The sequence below is a fragment of the Anolis sagrei genome, chromosome 6, assembly GCF_037176765.1.
Source record: "Anolis sagrei isolate rAnoSag1 chromosome 6, rAnoSag1.mat, whole genome shotgun sequence".
In the NCBI taxonomy this organism is placed as follows: domain Eukaryota; kingdom Metazoa; phylum Chordata; class Lepidosauria; order Squamata; family Dactyloidae; genus Anolis; species Anolis sagrei.
Genome location: NC_090026.1, coordinates 12,180,218 through 12,199,310, shown reverse-complemented (window position 1 = coordinate 12,199,310; position 19,093 = coordinate 12,180,218). Strand labels below are relative to the sequence as shown.

The 19,093-nt window shown below is 40.4% G+C and overlaps 1 protein-coding gene across 1 annotated transcript; it reads left to right on the top strand.

Moving 5' to 3' along the window:
- The first annotated feature begins 365 nt into the window (after positions 1–365).
- On the top strand, positions 366–12,597 carry LOC137097235 (vomeronasal type-2 receptor 26-like). Its single transcript, XM_067469464.1, has 6 exons — positions 366–508; positions 1,297–1,474; positions 2,716–3,549; positions 8,324–8,551; positions 9,172–9,298; positions 11,696–12,597. The coding sequence occupies exons 1-6, from the start codon at positions 366–368 to the stop codon at positions 12,595–12,597; spliced, it is 2,412 nt and encodes an 803-aa protein (XP_067325565.1).
- The last annotated feature ends 6,496 nt before the right edge of the window (positions 12,598–19,093 follow it).

Genomic DNA, 19,093 nt, shown 5'->3' with positions numbered 1-19,093 from the left:
ATATACAGGACTACATCACTGTAAGGTCAGTGGGACTGATCTATAACTGAACCTGCATAGGAGTGTATTACTCTAAATTATATGCATATTGCTAATGTCATTGGAATTGTAGATGGAGGAAAGGATGGTTCCATTCCTTTGACTGTGTACATTTCACAGTGTACCGAAGTGATTTCAACCCAGTAAACCAACGGAATTTCTGATAGGCTGTAATACTAAAGGAGACCTGGATCACAATTTGGGAAACAATGAATAGTTGTCCAAGTGGAATATTTATATGCAAAATCAAGCTATCTATTCAACTCATTTTCCTTCGGTTGGTGTTCAATCTGTTTCAGGTGGCATGCACAGCTGGTTCATGTGACATGGGTCGATCCCTTGGTATTCACCACAAGTATCACATGTCTGGAGACCTGCACATTGGTGCCATTCTGTCTCAGATTTTTATATCTTCGGATGAGATATCCTTTAGACAAGATCCTGCTGAGAAATCTCAAGGATATACAGTGTATGAATTTCGGTGTTTTTTTCTCAAATTATTTCATGCAGTATTTCAGACATAGGAGAAGTTGGGATCTGTCAACAATTAAGTTGTTACAATGTTAGAACTGGTTTAAATTAAGGATAGAAAAAGATTAGAAAATGTGCAAAAATGTTTAAAGAAATGTTTGCCGTTTTGTAGTTATTCTATGTAAAACTTGCAAATATGGTCATTATTTTGTACAAAAAAAATTACATGCAGCATTTTCTGTAGAGACACTCATGATGTAGTTTCCTGCACAGAAAATGTGGTTGTCTGCACAAAAATTCCACGTGGGAATGATTTATAAAATTAGTAATGACCTGTGAAAGACTTTCAGTGTTATTCATGACTTTGTTGCTTCCTTTGAAATAGAAAATTAGCAGTAAATATCATCATATTGCATTGTTCTTAGTGCTTTGGGGTCTCTTTTGAGAGAGATTAAGAAGGATATAGTGATAATTACAAGAAGAATAAGAATAATTAGAACACATGAATTCTAATCCACAACTGCTACATCAGTATTGGACTGTATATTTGTAGAAGGCTCAAACCCATGTTTCTGTATGTGTCGTCAGGCATTCTTCAATATGTTATAGTGCAATGCAGATAAAAAATGTGTACTAATCTGAAATATAAATCTGCTGTTACTGTTATTTCAGAGTGTTTACTCACAACTACCAACACATCTTGGCCTTGATTTTTGCCATTAAGGAGATCAATGAAAATTCCCTTCTCTTACCCAACATCACATTGGGATTCTACATTTACAACAGTCATTTTCTTCCCGACTTTACTTATCTTGCTTCAATGGAACTCCTTTCTACCTGGGGCAAATTTGTCCCTAACTACAAATGTGACACCCAAAACAACCCAGCAACAGTCATTGGAGGACCTACTTCTGAGGTCTGTCTCTTCATGGCAGATATCTTGTGCGCCTACAAGTTTTCACAGGTAAGCTCACTCATCCCAATATCTATCATTTCTTCTGCTATACATCAGGTAAATCAATTTCCGAAAATGACAAACATCAGGGTCAAGTCTGTCAAGGTGGAAAGCCTGTCAATGGTCATAAATTGTATGCATGTGATATATCCTGAAAAGGAATATTTCCTCATGTACTAGAGTTATTTACTCCCTTTGAAAGGATGGTTGATGAGCTTTTGAATGTCATTTGAGGCTCGAGTTCTCCTCATTCCTATTAACCAGCTTTGGTTTGTTCACCAGCTATGACCATTTGTAGGCAAGTATAGCCTGGTCACAGTATTTGCATCCAAGATAGTTTACAGCGGCCAGGCTGCTAGCGGAATCATCTATAAGATCCCATATCACACCGATTCTGCAACAAATGCATTGGCTACCAATAGAACATCGGATCTCTTACAAGATACTGATCCTGACATTTAGAGCTCAAAATGGCCAAAGAACCTTTATATCTTACAGACCGCCTCATTCCTTTTCTCCATCAGTGGTCACCTCGATCCACCCAGGAAAATCTGGAAGCTTCAAGGTGTAGAGCTTTTTTGACCTATGCTCCAATTCTGTGGAACTCATTTCCTCCATACATTAGAGCAATGTCGGAGTTGCAACCTTTTGTAAAGGCACTCAAGACTTGGCTGTTTGGTTGTGCATTTAAGTAATCAGTTTTAATTTGCCAAATAGTCACTGTTGAATGTTTTTATGTGGAATGTTTTTATACTGTGTAAATGCTATTTTAGACTGTAAGTTACTTGGAGCACCTTGGTGGAGAGCGACTAATTAAGAAATAAAGTGAAGTGAAGTAAAGTTAGAGATTTCATATTGAGCTGCCCTTGAAGATTTTCCAGAAGATGCAGCTATTGCAAAATGCATTTTAACTGAAATAGTCTGAGGGATGTTCAGTCACTACTTAAGATACCGAATCTTACAAAGTTCAAAACAATACAACAGCATTCTTTTGAAACCTTAGAGGTGCAAACACCCAATGTTTTTAGAGAAATGTTAAAATATTTTCTATAGTAATTTCCTTGCTTTAACACATTTTCCTCTGTTTTTTCTTGCTTTTGATTTCTTTTGGGGGGATTTTATTATTTCAAGACCATGTTTTAGTTTTAACTGTTCTAGATACAGTCATTTCATTCATTCACTCATTAAATTATTTTAACCTGTAGATGTAATTTGCTAATATGATTAATTCCTTATCTCTCACCCTAAAGATCACATATGGCTCTGCTCCACTAATGGATAAGAAAAATGAAGCTGTTTTCCTTCACCGCATGTTCCCAAGTGGAAGTTACCAATACACTGGGATTCTCAATTTAATTTTGCATTTCCAGTGGACATGGATTGGGGTAATATATGTAGATAATGAAATGGGAGAAAGATTTGTACATAATGTGCTCCCTGTGTTCGTGCAAAACGGTATCTGCTTTGACTTCATAAAAGCAGTAAACCACGTTAACTTTTTCAGTGAAATTGAAACAATGGTAAATAAGTTTATTGAAACATCATACCTTTTCTGGACAAGTACTGCCAATGTAGTGATCCTAAAAGATGTTCAGTCAGTTCTAGTTTTGAGAATATGGATAATAATTCCATTTCACTATGATTTACCAAAAATAAATAAAGTCTGGATTTTATCAGCTGAAATAGATTTTGCATCGCTCCCAATTCAAAGAGACTGGGGGCTGAGCTTCATCAATGGGGCCTTATCCGTTTCACTTCTCCCAAAAAAGGTTTCAGGATTCCATGAATTTCTGCAGAACAGAAAACCAGACACCTATCAAGAGGATGGCTTTATCGGGGACTTCTGGCAGCACGCATTCATGTGCTCATTTCCTGGGCTCAATTTAGAGGAGTCCCCAGAAAATATCTGCACTGAGGAGAACAAGTTGGAGACTCTTCCTATGTCTGTTTTTGAAATGAGCATGAGCAGCCTTAGCTACAGCATCTACAATGCTGTCTATGCTGCCGCACATGCTTTGCATGACATAGATTCATCCAGTTTCAAACATGGAATCAGAGATCTTCAAAAAATGCAGCCATGGCAGGTAATGTTCAGAGCACAATAGTAATAAATTATTATTATTATTATTATTAGTAGTAGTAGTAGTAGTAGTAGTAGTAGTATTTATACCCCACCACCATCACCCCAAGGGGACTCAGGGTGGTTAACATGAAGGCAAGCCCAACAATTACAACAAAGCAATATAAAATACATTCCACAGATAATGCCATCCAATAAAATGTAAGACCAAACAAAGTAAAACTATAAAATAAGCACAAGATATGGCCTAAAATGATTTAAAAAATTGAGCACAGTGGATCTATCTATCTTTCTATCTATTTATTCGGGGTGGATTACAATGTACATATTTATGGCAAGCATTCAGTGCCACAGACACACAACATATATAGACAGACACACAGAGGCTATTTAACATTCCAGCTTTCATGAGGCTATTCTGACCACCAGGGGAGCTGTGATTCTTTCTTGAATCTTTTCTTTTAAATTCACACCTTTATACTTTTCACACCCTTTACCTTCCTATATCCCTCCCCATTATATTCCAGTAAGTTATTTTGCTCTCATTGTTGATAAAACAAAAACCTTGCATACCTTATATGATTGGATAATGTCAATGTTTTTCTTTTATCATTGTACAACCATGGACGATTTTATAACTTTTTGTATATAGCTGTTACATGTAGAGCAAACTGTCTTTAAGTAGCGATAAATAACTCTAAACAAAAATTTGATCTTGGATAGTTTTCCCTTCCGTCTTGTTTAAAATAAACTTCTTGTTTAAAAAAAAACAGCTTATTTTTCTGTACTGTGAAAAAAAGCCGAAATTGACAGAAAAGCATTCTTTTGCACCTTCTCACTAGTTAACAGTTTATTACCTTTCTTTTGCTGTAAACGGGCAGAGTGCCTGAGATTCTGAATGTTCTGCCCCTGTTTACTAAAACCTTGCTTTCTGTCCAAGGTTTCACTCTCCTCTCCTTCTGCACCTGGCACAGCAATCTCAGCATCATTTTCATACTGTTGCTCTGAGAAAAGCAATGAAAGGTCTTTCCCAGGAATGTGACCTTGCTCAAGGCTCTCTTCTGAACTTAACTCCGGCCCAGGCAAACCCTCATCCCCAGGCCCATCATCAGGAATATTATCCCCATTCCCATTATGCACATCAACATGAACATCATTCCCAACATGAACATCATCAGGAGTATCATTCCCATCAGGAACATCAGAAACATTGACAGGCATTGACACATAATAGTGTCTGTCTGTCTTTGTATTTCTGTATATATTTCTACTTAGTGGAGAATAGGTACGTATTGATAACAAACTGCCTCTGAACAAAACTTTTCAGGAAAACTGGGTTTTCCTTAGGTTTCTCATAAGTAGTAGACACAACACAGAGAAAAAAGACATGAGATATTTTCTATATTTTTCAAACTATTGTGTTTCTATTAGTTTTGTTAATATAATATTTTATTAGTGAGATTTTCAAATTATATCTAAGAATAGAGAGAAGGTGAAGTATCAAAAAATATAGTGATTACATCGAAAGTGGGAGAACATTTTATGGATAGAAAAGTAGTAGGAAAGAAGAAAAACAAGGGAAAGGAGAAGAAAGGATAAAAATTAAAAAATATATAAAAAACAAAAATAAAATAAAAATAAAAAAGTGTCAAAGAACAGCCAAAAAAAGCAAAAAAAAAAAGAAAGAAAGAAAGAAAGAAAGAAAGAAAGAAAGAAAGAAAGAAGGAGAGAAAGAAAGAAGGAAAGAAAGAAATGTGCTGACTTCCATCTGATCTTTCTTGGTCTTTTATGTCTTTATCCATATTTATCAGAATAATTGAATCCCCCACGGTTATATTTTTCATTTATGGTTCACTCTTTTCATTCCTTTTCTTTTCTATTCTTTGTAAAAATAATAATGTCTATTTTCCATTGTCTGAAATAGTCTTTTACTGGATCCCAGGCTGTCCGTTTCTTCGGTATTCCTTGGTGCAAATGTCAGCCAGTATGTAAGTTCATCCATATTCATTATCTCTAGGATTTTGTTTTGCTCTTCTTCCCTTTGAGGAGCTTCTTTTGATTGCCAACTCTTTGCATATACAATTCTGGCTGCTGTGGTTAGATATGTAAATAATATGTCTTTATTTTTATCTCCTTCAACATCAAACATTCCTAACAGGAAGTATTCTGGTTCTTTTTTAATTTGTATTTTAAGGATCATTTCGATGTCTTTTTGTATGATATTCCAAAAGTCTTTAGCTTTAGGGCAAGTCCACCAAGTGTGATAGAATGTACCTATTTGCTGGTCGCATTTCCAACATTTGTTAGATGCATTTTGGTAACATTTTGATATCTGTTGGGGGATTTTATGCCATCTGTATATCATTTTTAATAAATTTTCTTTAAGGTTGTAGGAATAAGTATATTTTATTTTTTGGTTCCAATTTTTTTCCCATTGACATAGTTGGATTTGGTGTCCTATATTTTGTGCCCATTTAATCATTGAATTTTTTATCTGTTCCTTTTCTGTTGTCCATTCTAATAATTTTTATACAATTTTGTGATTGTTTTGTTTTCTGTTTTCATGATCCCGTCCCAGAAGTCGTTGCTGTCCACAAAGTCTAACTCTTTGTCTTTTCTATAACAATCTATCAATTGTCTATAGTTGAGCCATGTTAGATTCTTAAAATTTTCTCTTACTTCTTTTTCTCCTTTTAGTTCATATTTACCTCCTTGTTTCTTTACAATATATTTGTATGTAGGCCAGTATTGCCATCCTAATTCTCTCCGGTGAAAATCATAGTCCGGTTAGGATCATAGTCTTTTTCTTTTTTTTATTTTGAAGCCCGCTACCTTACCATAGTCATTAAATTTATTGAGCCAGTTGGTAATGCTTTCTAGTGGGTTGTTGACGATGCAAATTATGTCATCTGCAAAGGCTCTTATCTTGTAATTTTCTTTGTTGATTTCAATTCCTCTTAAATTTGGATCATCCCTTATACTGTTTAGTAAGATTTCTAGAGCCATTATAAATAGTAAAGGTGACAGGGGACACTCCTGTCTTGTGCCTTTGCCTATTTTAAGAGTTTCAGATTAATAGTCAGCTTAACTTCTTGGGTATCATACATTGCTTCAATGGCATTTGTAAATTGAAATCCGAAGTCTAATTATTTTATTAGTAATTTTAAATAATCCCAATTTAAATTATCAAATGGCTTTTCTGCATCAAGACTTAATAGAAATAGGGTTATTTCTTTCATAGAATTCAATTGTATTTAGAATTATTCTTACATTGTCTTTAATTTCTCTATTAGGGAGGAAGCCTGCCTGTTCCTCTTTAACCCAGTCTTTCAAAAATGTTTTAATCTTTCAGCAAGTATACTAGCAAAGATTTTATAATCAACATTGAGGAGGGAAATAGGTCTATAATTTTTAACATCACTCGGGTCTTGATTTTCTTTGTTTATCATTGTTATATAAGCTGTTTTCCATGATTTGGGTATTTTTTCCTGATTTTTCAAAATTCCATTCATTATTTTTAAAAGATATGGTGTGACTTCCTCTATCATTACTTGCAGTATCCTGCAGTGAACCCATCTGAGCCGGGGGCTTTGTTGCTGTCCATTTTTTGATGGCACTTTGGATTTTTTGTTCTGTTATCTCTCTGTTTAGAATTAACCTTTGTTGGTCTGTTATTTTTTGTAGTCTTTGTTTGTTCAAATTCTCATTATGGTCCACGTGTTTCTATTAGTTTTTTGTTAGCCAGGATAAAAACAGCCAATTCCTTCAACCTTTCTTCAACTAATCCATTTTCCATCACAATTTTGATATTACCTACCATCTTTCTTGCCCTGCTTTATGTCAATCTTTTCCAATAGTGATTTCTGAGTACTGGATAGCACACTGTAAATATTGCTTCATATTTATTCCCCTTGACCCATGTTTCCAATTTGATTTTATGTGCCTGTCACATTCCCTGTTAACTAATGGACAATCCATGAGTTTCATAAGGTTTTCTTAGGCAAGGTAGACTCTGATATGGTTTTATCATTTCTTTCCTATGAAATATAGCCTGTAGTTCCAGGTATTCACAGGCATTTTTTCAACCAAGCACTAGAATAGAATAGAATAGCTTTATCGTCATTGTACTATTTCAGAACAAAATTAAATGCTTTCTTCGACACACATGACAAAACAACACACCCATCCCTCCACACCCCCTCGATCACCACACAGCCGCCAATTTCACATAATTGCGAAACCATGGAGTTCAACATAGCCACAGCTCTAAGATAGAAGGTGTCTCTCAGTCAGTTTGTCTTTTGCAAGATGGCAATAATTCAAAATAGGAATATGCTGGGTGAGAGCGATTCTCAAAAATGCTCTGAGCTTTCTTAAGGCTGTGCGACCTCTAAGGTTCTTCCAACGAAGCGGGGAGGACAACCAATGATTCTGTGCAGTAGTGGTGACCCTTTGGACAGCCTTCCCATCTGCCACTGTGCAGTTACTAAACCATGCGCAGATGCTATTCAAGCACTTTCCAGGGCTGATGCTGTTGAGCATTCAAGATTAGGTGGGATCTCTTTCCTGGTTAATGTTGTGTGCACATTGCTCTGTGTACTAGACATTTCCTAGCTTCATATAAAATAGCTCATTAGTATCACTAATAAACTTATACTTTCTATAAGGACACATAGGTTCTGTTAAATGTAGATGTCAAATGCAAGCAATTACTATCATATGTTGTTTAGTTGGATTGTGAGCATCATTTGTAATTTCATTTTCTCTTCTCACTTTAGCTTCATCACTTTCTAAAAAGAGTTATATTTAACAACACAGTTGGTGAACAGATTTCCTTTAATACAAATGGGGAATTAGTAGCTGGTTTTGATATCATCAATTGGGTCACGTTCCCCAATGAGACCTTTAATCGAGTGAAAGTGGGAAGGATAGAACCACAGTCTCTACCAACCATTGAGTTCACTGTTCATGAGGATGCCATTGTGTGGCCCAGCTGGTTCAATCAGGTAGGATGTGAATAAATTCCATCATGTGATTTCCACCCTCCCCAAAAAGTATGTACTGTATCTTAGTGTCAGAGACCCATATCATAAGTATGTCATCTTGGTAGGAAAATTATCAGGCATCATTCAAACCAGAGAGAGTTCTTCATGAGCTGCCAATCCTTCTTGCATTCTTTTTCCTCCACTGAAAAGGTCTGGTTTCCTGTTTCCACCAAGCATATTTGTGAAGGTGACCCAAAGTGGAAAACGTTTTTTTTTTTTTGGCAGCTTTTAAGTGTGACAAAGCACACCTGGAAACTGCAGAACCGTGGGCAATGTTGATATTAGGGGCCATCTTTCTTGCCCTGCTATATTCAAGGATGAAGCCACACAAATGGTGTATGTGTACTTCCAGTGTAACCTCAACCATCACAGGGTGTATCCTGATTTGTTCGTATGCCTTTCAACTGACAATGGGCACTTCTGTCTTATCTGAAATGACACTCAATTTCTTTGCCCTCATAAGTCCATTACTGATACTAGACTAAAGTTTAGAACTCAAACAGATTCCATGAAATTATATTACAGAGGAAACGGGAATAGAGGATCATCATCATGAAAGAATTCCCTTTATTTGTTGATAGGCACAACCTCTTTCTCTGTGTAATGACCAATGTTATCCAGGTTACAGTAAAAGAAAGAAGGAAGGGGAGCCATTTTGCTGCTATGATTGTATTCCCTGTCCAGAAGGGAAGATTTCTGCCAAGAAGGGTAAGAGTCATCTGTCCTTCTTTCCTTCTTTCCTTCTTCCCTCCTTCCCTCCTCTTCCCTTTCCACCTATTTCACATGGAATGATTTTTCTATAACCTTCCTTCATGCTCTACATGTATAACGAAAAGCCTTTTTTCAAGAAAAAAAATAATTTTAGCTTTTGAGATTAATATTTTTTATTTTCAAGTTACATATTCATAAAAACAGTGAAACAAATCTATATACATGTATATCAGTGAAACAAATCTATATACATGTATATTGAATTTGTCAATTTCTGCAATTTTAAAGGCTTTCACCATTTATTCTATTGTTCGAAGGTCCGCCATCTTCCAAAACGTGCATATAATATGCTGCTATTATCATGTAGGGCAGTATTTTGTAGTTTAATGATTTTGTTTGTTTATTTGACATTCCCAATAAGAAATAATTCAGGCTCCAATTATATTTTTGATTGAAAAAGATTCAAGGGTTTTTTTTGTACCTTGCCCCAGAATTCCCTTTTTTTTTTTACAGGACCACCACATGTGGAAGAAAGATCCTTCCTGTTATTTACATTTCCAGCACTTGTTGTTTCTTCCCTTATACATTTTAGCTGATTTTAATGGGAACAGGTACCACATGTTCATCACTTTATAAACATTTTCTCTAAGGTCATAGCACTGAAGTTTCTTGAAGGCAATAATCCACATTTTCCCCATGTATCAAGTTCTATGTTGTGTCCGACATTTTGTGTCCATTTAATCATACAATCATTTATCAGTTCTGTTTCCATTTCCATTTTCAGTAATACTTTATATATTTTTCCAATAAGGTCTTCTTCATTACTACACAGTTCCCTTTCAAATTCTGATTGGTCTCTTTCAAATCCCATATTTTTACTGTCTAGTGTAAATCTTTCTTTCAGTTGCCTATATCTGTACACTATAGGTTATTTTAGTTTTCAGTGAGAATAATGTGAAGGAATGGAAAATACCTAGCCTCTCCAACTAGAACAGCATATTAAAACACTCATTGTGGCAGTAGCTCAATGTGGAGCTCTTGTCTCACTCCAACCCAGCCCAGAAACAACTTAGAGTTAGGATTCATGGGAATGTATGGGTTGTATGAGTAGAAGTAGAAAAGGCATAATTTGAACGAGAATTACCTCATCCTGGCCTGAAGCAGTGGGTGAGATTCATTACTGCCTTGAATTTCTCCTAGTCTCTTTCTAGTCAATGTTGCTTCCAACTGACATAGGATGTATGGGGTTGACTCCATAGGCTTTATTACAGTCTTTCAAAATGATGTTTTGACTATATCAATTGATTTAAGTGAGGTTGACATATATATGTCAATGTTTACTATTCCCCAGATTATGGGTTGAATTAGTAGAAGTAGAAATGGCATAATTTTCCCCATTTCTCTAGTTCTCTGTTGTGTCTGTTCTGTTCTGTTTCCATTTCCATTTTCAGTAATACTTTATATGTTTTTTCCAATAAGATGTTGTTCATTAGTATACAGTTCCTTTTCAAATTCTGCTTGGTCTCTTTTAAATCCCATATTTTTACTGTCTAGTGTAAATCTTTCTTTCAGTTGCCTATATCTGTGGGTTATTGTGGGTTATTTTAGTTTTTAATGGGAATAATGTGGAGGAATGGACAATACCTAGCCTCTTCTCACAGAACATCACATTACAATAGTCCTTTTAGCAATAGCTCAATGTTGAACTATTGTCTCACTCCAACCCAGCCCAGAAAGAACTTAGAGTTGAGGTTCATAGGAATGTATTTTTGGGTGACTAAAAGTAGAAAAGGCTTAATTTGACTGAGAAGTACCTCATCCTGGCCTGAAGCAATGGGTGAGATTCATTACTGCCTTGAGTTTCAGTGTGCATCAGCAAGCAAGATCTGAGAGGTGGGAGGAGAATCCGCAGTGGTTTATGGAGATTCTGTGGGATGGGACACCTGACCCACAGTCAATCACATTCGAGCATGTCTATCTAAGGGTGAGTGGCCGGGACAGAACAGAGATTCTGTTGGTGTACCGTCCACCCCACTACTCGACAGTCTGATATTAAGATTAGATTTAGGTTGATGCTATATTGTCTCAATATGATTTGTCCTTATATAATGTTTTCTGAATTGTTTTCCCTTTTTGGAATTATATGTTTGCTGTATATGTTGGAAACCTCCCTGAGTCCCTTTGTGGAGATAGGGTGGTCTATAAATATTATTTATTTATTTATTTATTTATTTCTCCTAGTCTCTTTCTAGTCAATATTCCTTTCAAACAGACATGAGATGGGGAAATATTGACTCCATAGGCTTTTCTGAAGTCTTTCAAAATGATGTTTTGACTATATCAATTGATTTAAGTGAGGTTGACACATATATGTCAATGTTTACTTTATTCTAGATATGGATAACTGCTTTCAGTGTCCAAAAGATCATTACCCAAACAAGAACAGGGATTTCTGCATCCTCAAATCTCTAACTTTCCTCACTTTTGAAGAAGCTCTGGGGACAAGCTTGGCGAGCTCTGCTCTTTTCCTGTTTTGTGTGACTGCTCTAGTACTTGGGATCTTCATCAAACACCGGGACACTCCCATTGTCAAAGCCAATAATCGGACCCTCACCTACACCCTCCTCCTCTCCCTCCTGCTCTCCTTCCTTTGTGCTCTGCTCTTCATTGGACAGCCATGGAAGGTGACCTGTCTCTTTCGTCAGACATCTTTTGGCATCATCTTCTCTGTGGCTGTTTCTTCTGTGTTGGCAAAAACTGTCACTGTGATTCTTGCTTTCCAAGCCACCAAACCTGAATCCAAGTTGAGGAAATGGTTGGGGAAAAGAATGGCCACCTCCATTGTAATTTCCAGCTTGCTCATTCAAGCCACAATTTGTACAGTGTGGCTGTCTACCTTTCCCCCATTTCCTGATCTTGATGTGAACTCAATGGCTGAAGAAGTCATTCTGGAATGTAATGAAGGGTCAATCACCATGTTTTATTGCCTCCTGGGTTTTATGGCTTTCTTGTCTCTTTGCAGTTTTACTGCAGCTTTCTACGCCAGAAAGTTGCCTGACAGTTTCAATGAAGCCAAATTTATCACCTTCAGCATGTTGGTCTTCTGCAGTGTGTGGATTTCTTTTGTTCCAACATACTTGAGCACCAAGGGAAAATACATGGTGGCAGTGGAGATCTTCTCAATCTTAGCTTCCAGTGCTGGATTACTAGGTTGTATATTTTTCCCCAAATGCTATATCATTCTTCTGAGGCCTGATTTGAATACAAGGGAGCAAGTAATGAAAAGAAAGCATTAAAGAAAGTTTCTGTTTATTCATTCATCATATTTTGTCTTTTATTTGGAATTTGCTTTCTAAGGTTAATAAAATGTCCTGATGATCGATGATGATGATAATAATAATAATAATAATAATAATAAACCTTTATTTATACCCCGCTAACATCTCCCGAAGGACTCAGTGTGGCTTACAAGAGGCCAAGGCCAAATACAACAGTAAAACAGCAGCATAACAAATAGAGCAATAAATAAACTCATAAAACAGGCAATAAACATTAAACAGTAACAATAAACATTAAGCAATAACACCATAATGCAATTAAAAATCTAAGGCCGGGCCAAATGTAATGATTAAAAATTTTAAAATGCTGGGCATGACCAGGTGAAATGGATAGGTTTTTGGAGATAGTGCAGTATGCAGACAATTTTAAATCTCTAGTAAAGTGCATTTGGGACATGCTGCTTGGAGTTTCCCATTCTGGGAAGGCGCACTAGAACAACCACGTCTTCAAGCTCTTCCTGAAGATATTCTGGAACCCATTTGGTTATCTTTTCACCTTGCCAAAAGTACCTCTGTGTGTTTAAGGTTCTTAATCTTAACATAAGGTATACAGATAGCCCCCCCCCCGAGTAAAGCCTGACATTATAGCTTTCCCAAAGTCTTGCGTGTGCCATCACACACACTTCAATATAATGCAATTCAAGGCTGATAAATTCCATTATGAGACTGCATCATTTATTTATTTATTTATTTAGTACACTTGTATACCGCTAATATCTCAGCCTAAAACGGCGACTCATTGCGGTTTACAACATTTAAAAACAACAATAATTCCGATTAAAAATATAAAACACATACATATACAATACACAGTATTGGGCCACCAATACAGACCAATGCATCTCTTAATTAAAATCATAATCCAATTTCGTTGTCTATGATTGCCAGTCCTTGATCAAAAACTTCATCGCATCGGATTAGCCGAATGCTTGCTCAAACATCCATGTTTTCAGTTGTTTCCGAAATGCCATCAGCGAGGTGGCTGATCTTATCTCTATAGGGAGGGCATTCCAAAGCCGCGGGGCCACCACAGAAAAGGCCCTGTCTCTCGTTCCCGCGAGCCGCACCTGTGAAGCAGGCGGGATGGAGAGAAGGGCCTCTCCCGAAGATCTTAGGGTCCTGGTGGGCTGATAGGCCGAGATACGTTCGGATAGATATGTAGGGCCAGAACCGTTTAGGGCTTTAAAGGCCAAAGCCAGCACTTTGAATTGGGCCCGGTAGCTAATCGGTAGCCAGTGGAGCTGGTACAGCAGAGGAGTTGTATGCTCCCTGCGCCCTGCTCCTGTTAATACCATGGCTGCCGCCCGTTGGACTAGTTGGAGCTTCTGGGCCGTCTTCAAAGGCAACCCCACGTAGAGAGCGTTGCAGTAGTCAAGGCGGGATGTAACCAGAACGTGGACTACCGTGGCCAAGTCAGACTTCCCAAGGTACGGTCGCAGTTGGCGCACGAGTCTTAACTGTGCGAATGCTCCCCTGGTCACCGCCGAAACCTGGGGATCCAGGCTCAGCGATGAGTCCAGGATCACACCCAAACTGCGAACCTGTGTCTTCAGGGGGAGTGCGACCCCGTCTAACACAGGCTGTAACCCTATACCCTGTTTGGCCCTGCGACTGACCAGGAGTACCTCTGTCTTGTCTGGATTCAATTTCAATTTGTTCGCCCCCATCCAGACCGTCACAGCGGCCAAGCACCGGTTCAGGACCTCGACAGCCTCCTTAGTAGCAGGTGGGAAGGAGTGACAGAGTTGGACATCATCTGCGTACAGATGACACCGCACCCCGAAACTCCGGATGATCTCGCCCAGCGGTTTCATGTAGATGTTAAACAACATGGGGGATAGTATTGAACCCTGAGGAACCCCACAAAACAAAGGTTGTGGGGTAGAACAGGAGTCCCCCAGTAACACCTTCTGAGACCGGCCCTCGAGGAATGACCGGAGCCACTGCAGAGCAGTACCTCCGAGACCCATTCCCGCGAGGCGTCCCAGAAGGATACCGTGGTCGACGGTATCGAAGGCCGCTGAGAGGTCGAGTAGCACCAACAGGGACACACTCCCCCTGTCGAGCTCCCGACGGAGATCATCCACTAAGGCGACCAAGGCTGTCTCGGTACCATGCCCCGGCCTAAAGCCAGACTGTGCCGGATCCAGATAATCCGTGTCTACCAAGAATGCCTGGAGTTGTGAGGCCACCACACGTTCCATGACTTTGCCCAAAAAGGGGAGATTGGAAACAGGCCGATAGTTGACGAATTGAGTGGGGTCCAGTGATGGTTTCTTCAACAGCGGTTTTATCACAGCTTGCTTTAAGCTGGCTGGAAATATGCCTTCCCGGAGGGAGGCATTAACCACCACCTTAACCCACTCGGCCAATCCCCCTCTGGCCTCCTTTAGAAGCCAGGATGGGCAGGGGTCTAGGATGCATGTGGTAGGTCTCATTCCTCCAAGCACCTTGTCCACATCCTCGGTTTGAACTAATTGAAATGAATCCATCAAAATTGGACAAGCAGATGCTCGTGTTACATCCTCAGAGACTGCCGTTAATATGGTGTCCAGTCCAGAGCGGATCAAAGCGACTTTGTCTGCAAAGAACTGAGCAAAGGCTTCACAGCGAGCTGCCGAGTCATCAGGGCACCCATCCTGAGTGGTGGGTTTTAACAGGCCTCTGACAACTCGGAACAGTTCGGCCGGACGGTTCTTTGCAGACGCAATAGTGGCCGCAAAGAAAGTTTTCTTTGCGGCTCTTATTGCCGCGGCGTATGACCTTAAAAAGGACACAAACCGTGTTCGATTTGGCTCGCTCGGATCCGAACGCCACACGCCCTCTAGTTCCCTCTTCTTTCGCTTCAACGCCGCCAGCTCCTCAGTAAACCAAGGGGCTGGTTTAGTTCGGCTACTTGAGAGGGGACGTTCTGGAGCGATCGTGTCTATTGCCCTAGTCATCTCCCCATTCCAGAGAGCGACCAGGGCATCAACAGGATCACCAACCGAGGTGGCGGGAAATTCCCCAAGAGCCATCAGGAATCCCTCCGGATCCATAAGCCTCCTGGGGTGGACCAATTTAATAGGTCCTCCACCTCTGCGGAGGTTAGGGGGTGCAGTAAGTCTAAAGCTGACCAGGTGGTGGTCGGTCCATGGCAACGGAGAGATGGATAACTCCTCAACACCGCCGCCTTCCTCCCATCCCTGACAGAAAACCAAGTCCAATGTATGTCCAGCACTGTGGGTGGGGCCAGATACTTGTTGGGACAGCCCCATGGTCGCCATGGTAGACATGAAGTCCTGAGCCGCTCCCGTTAGGGCAGCCTCGGCGTGGACATTGAAGTCCCCCAGCACAAGCAGCCGTTGGGACTCCAATGCCAGGTCCGAGACCACCCCCGCTAGCTCAGGTAGGGTGACTGTAGTGCAGCGAGGTGGACGGTACACTAGCAGAATCCCTAATCTGTCCCGGTCACCCACCCTCAGGTGGACGCATTCAAAATTTGTTGACTGCGGGATGGGGGTCCTGGTCAGAAGAATGGAATCTCTGTAGACTACTGCAACCCCGCCTCCCCGCCCTCCGGATCTCGGTTGGTGCTGCACAGAGAACCCGGGTGGACAAAGCTGGGTCAAATTTACACCTCCCGCTTCGTCCAGCCAGGTCTCTGTGATGCACGCGAGATCTGCCCGTTCATCCAGGATTAAATCTTGGATGAAAGTTGTTTTGCCATTGACAGATCTGGCGTTCAACAGCACCACTTTCAATCCTGAGGGACCGCCAACCTGGTTACACCTACTTACCGTATCAGGAGACCGATTTGGAATTACTAATGTTGTTCCACGTTCCCTAGGCCGAATTAAAGGTCTCCCTTTCCCGTATCTCCCCTTCCCCACCACGACTTCTATGGGGGCTCCTCGGTTAACGGAAGCCTCTCCCTCCTCCATGACGCATTCAACACCTATAATAACAACCCAAGGATCATTGTAGATTGTTCATATGACCATCCAGATGGCGACACATGAATTAATTCTATAAAGTACAACTATACACCGGATAATTTTGCACAGAGAGAAATAGAATGCTTGGGAGCTGTTAACAAACTTCTGTGGTCTTTGTGCCTCTTTAATGAAAACACTACATTCATACAATGAAATCGATTTTGAAGAAAAAGAAGAAGAAAGAAAGAAAGACAGACAGACAGAAAGAAAGATAAAATGACACGATAACCTATAGCAAAGGGTTCACTTGGCAGAATGGAGAAAAATAAGGCTTTGATCCACAAGTGACTTCTCAGTTCTGTTTCTGTGGTTTGCAATGACTTGGGACTCGCTGAAAGTGATGGGAATCCCAAATGAAAAAATGGTGGGGAAATGGCTAATAATTTCCATTGTTCTTTTTTTGTCTAATAAAAAGAATGGTTGAAATAAAGTTTTTCCTACTGTTCTGTATTTCCTGACTGATTTCTGAGTGTGTATATACAGTGGTCCCTCACTTATCACGGGTGTGATAAGAACCACCCACAATACGTGAAATTCTGCAAAGTAGGGATCCCACCCCCCACTTTTTCTCCTCGCCTTCCTTACCTTTTTCTTCCTCCTCCTCATCGCCGCTTGGGCCTGTTGCTGCTGCTTGGCCCCTGCGATGCCTCCTCAATCATGGGGCCCAAGCGGCAGCAAGAGGCCCAGGTGGTGACGAGGAGGAAGAGGAAGGTAAGGAGGGCGAGGGGGCAGCTCTTCTTTTCTCCTCGCTGTTCTTACCTTCCTGGGCTTCTTCCAGGTGGTGACGAGGGCTTCTTCCAGGTGGTGGTGATGAGGAGGAGGAAGAAGGTAAGGAGGGCATGGGGCCAGCTCTTCTTTCCTCCTCGCTGTCCTTACCTTTCTGGGCTTCTTCCAGGTGGTGACGAGGGCTTCTCCCAGGTGGTGATGAGGAGGAGGAAGAGGACGGTAAGGAGGGCATGGGGCCAGCTCTTCTTTCCTTCTCACTGTCCTTACCTTTCTGGGCTTCTTCCAGGTGGTGACGAGGGCTTCTCCCAGGTGGTGGTGATGAGGAGGAAGAAGAAGGTAAGGAGGGCAAGGGGCCAGCTCTTCTTTCCTCCTCGCTGTCCTTACCTTCCTGGGCTTCTTCCAGGTGGTGACGAGGGCTTCTCCCAGGTGGTGATGAGGAGGAGGAAGAGGACGGTAAGGAGGGCAAGGGGCCAGCTCTTCTTTCCTCCTCGCTGTCCTTATCTTCCTGGGCTTCTCCCAGGCAGTGATGTGGAGGAGGAAGAGGAAGGTAAGGAGGGTGAGGGGACGGCTCTTCTTTCCTCCTTGCTTTCCCTACCTTCCTCTTCCTCCTCTTCATTGCTGCCTGGGCCTCTTGCCACCGAATGGGTCCCACAACTCTTCCTCAATCTTCAGTGTTCCCTTGTTACTTAAATTCTTTTTTTTAAAACCCGCAAAGCAGTGAGTCTGTACTAAGCATACCGCAAAGTAGCGAGAGACCACTGTAGTGGGCTATTTCTAAGTTTCGCTTTCAGAGGAACATTGGGAAGGATTCCTACTCCAGTAGAGCTTTAATTATTATGGGAATAGAATAGAAGGAATTTAATGGTATTGTATTTTACAAAAAGGTTCAAATGTCATAAGTCTTTCTCCTATTGTGTTAAATTGGCAATATAAATTTGTTTATTCATGTACTCTAGTTATGTCCCGTCTTTCTCTACCCCAAAGGAGATTCAAGACAACTTTACATATTAGGCATGGGCGATTAAAAAAAATGGTTCTAAACTGTGTTCAAAAGTAGGGGGCACTGGTGATTCAATTCTAAAGTCATTTCCAAATTTTTCCAAAAAAAATTCAGATCTTTCAAAAAAAAAATTGTTGTATCAGATTCCGGGTGCTGATCTACTGCTACAACTATATTCATTGAGCTGAGAGTCAAGCTTGGAAAGGGCTCTTTTTCAACATTAGGGCTTGTGGGTGTTGCCACTGTTGAATGGAGGGGCTGATGGGGCTTCCTTTAGGATGGTTCATCCCCTTTATTGTTCATTGTTTGGGATGTTTTGGTTATACATTCAGGTGTGAATAATGTGAGCCTCCTTAAAGGCAGAGCACTAATCTTACAGGTCCTGGCAGACATGTTACTGCCTGATCAACCACAAAGCACAGAGTGGTTGCAGTGGGAAGTCTTTAAGGCTGATATGGTACATCTGGGAATGGTGGCATATGGCTCAGCCTAGCAGACTGGTTCAAGATTGGGAAAGGTGTACGGCAAGGTTGTATACTCTCACCCAACCTATTCAACTTGTATGCAGAACACATCATGTGATGCGCGGGGCTTGACGAATGCAAGGCTGGGGAGCAAATTGCTGGAAGAAACATTAACAACCTTTGATATGCAGATGACACCACTCTGATGGCCGAAAGCGAGGAGGAGCTGAGGAGCCTTCTAATCAAGGTGAAAGAAGAAAGTGCAAAAGCTGGGTTGCAGCTAAACA

What these genes read in the sequence shown, in the direction of transcription:
- LOC137097235 (XM_067469464.1), top strand. Translation starts at nt 366, where the DNA reads ATGGGTCGATCCCTTGGTATTCACCACAAGTATCACATGTCTGGAGAC. An exon ending in AAAAAATGCAGCCATGGCAG is followed by an intron (nt 3,550 to 8,323) that starts GTAATGTTCAGA and finishes TTCTCACTTTAG; the next exon opens with CTTCATCACTTTCTAAAAAG. An exon ending in GAAGATTTCTGCCAAGAAGG is followed by an intron (nt 9,299 to 11,695) that starts GTAAGAGTCATC and finishes ACTTTATTCTAG; the next exon opens with ATATGGATAACTGCTTTCAG.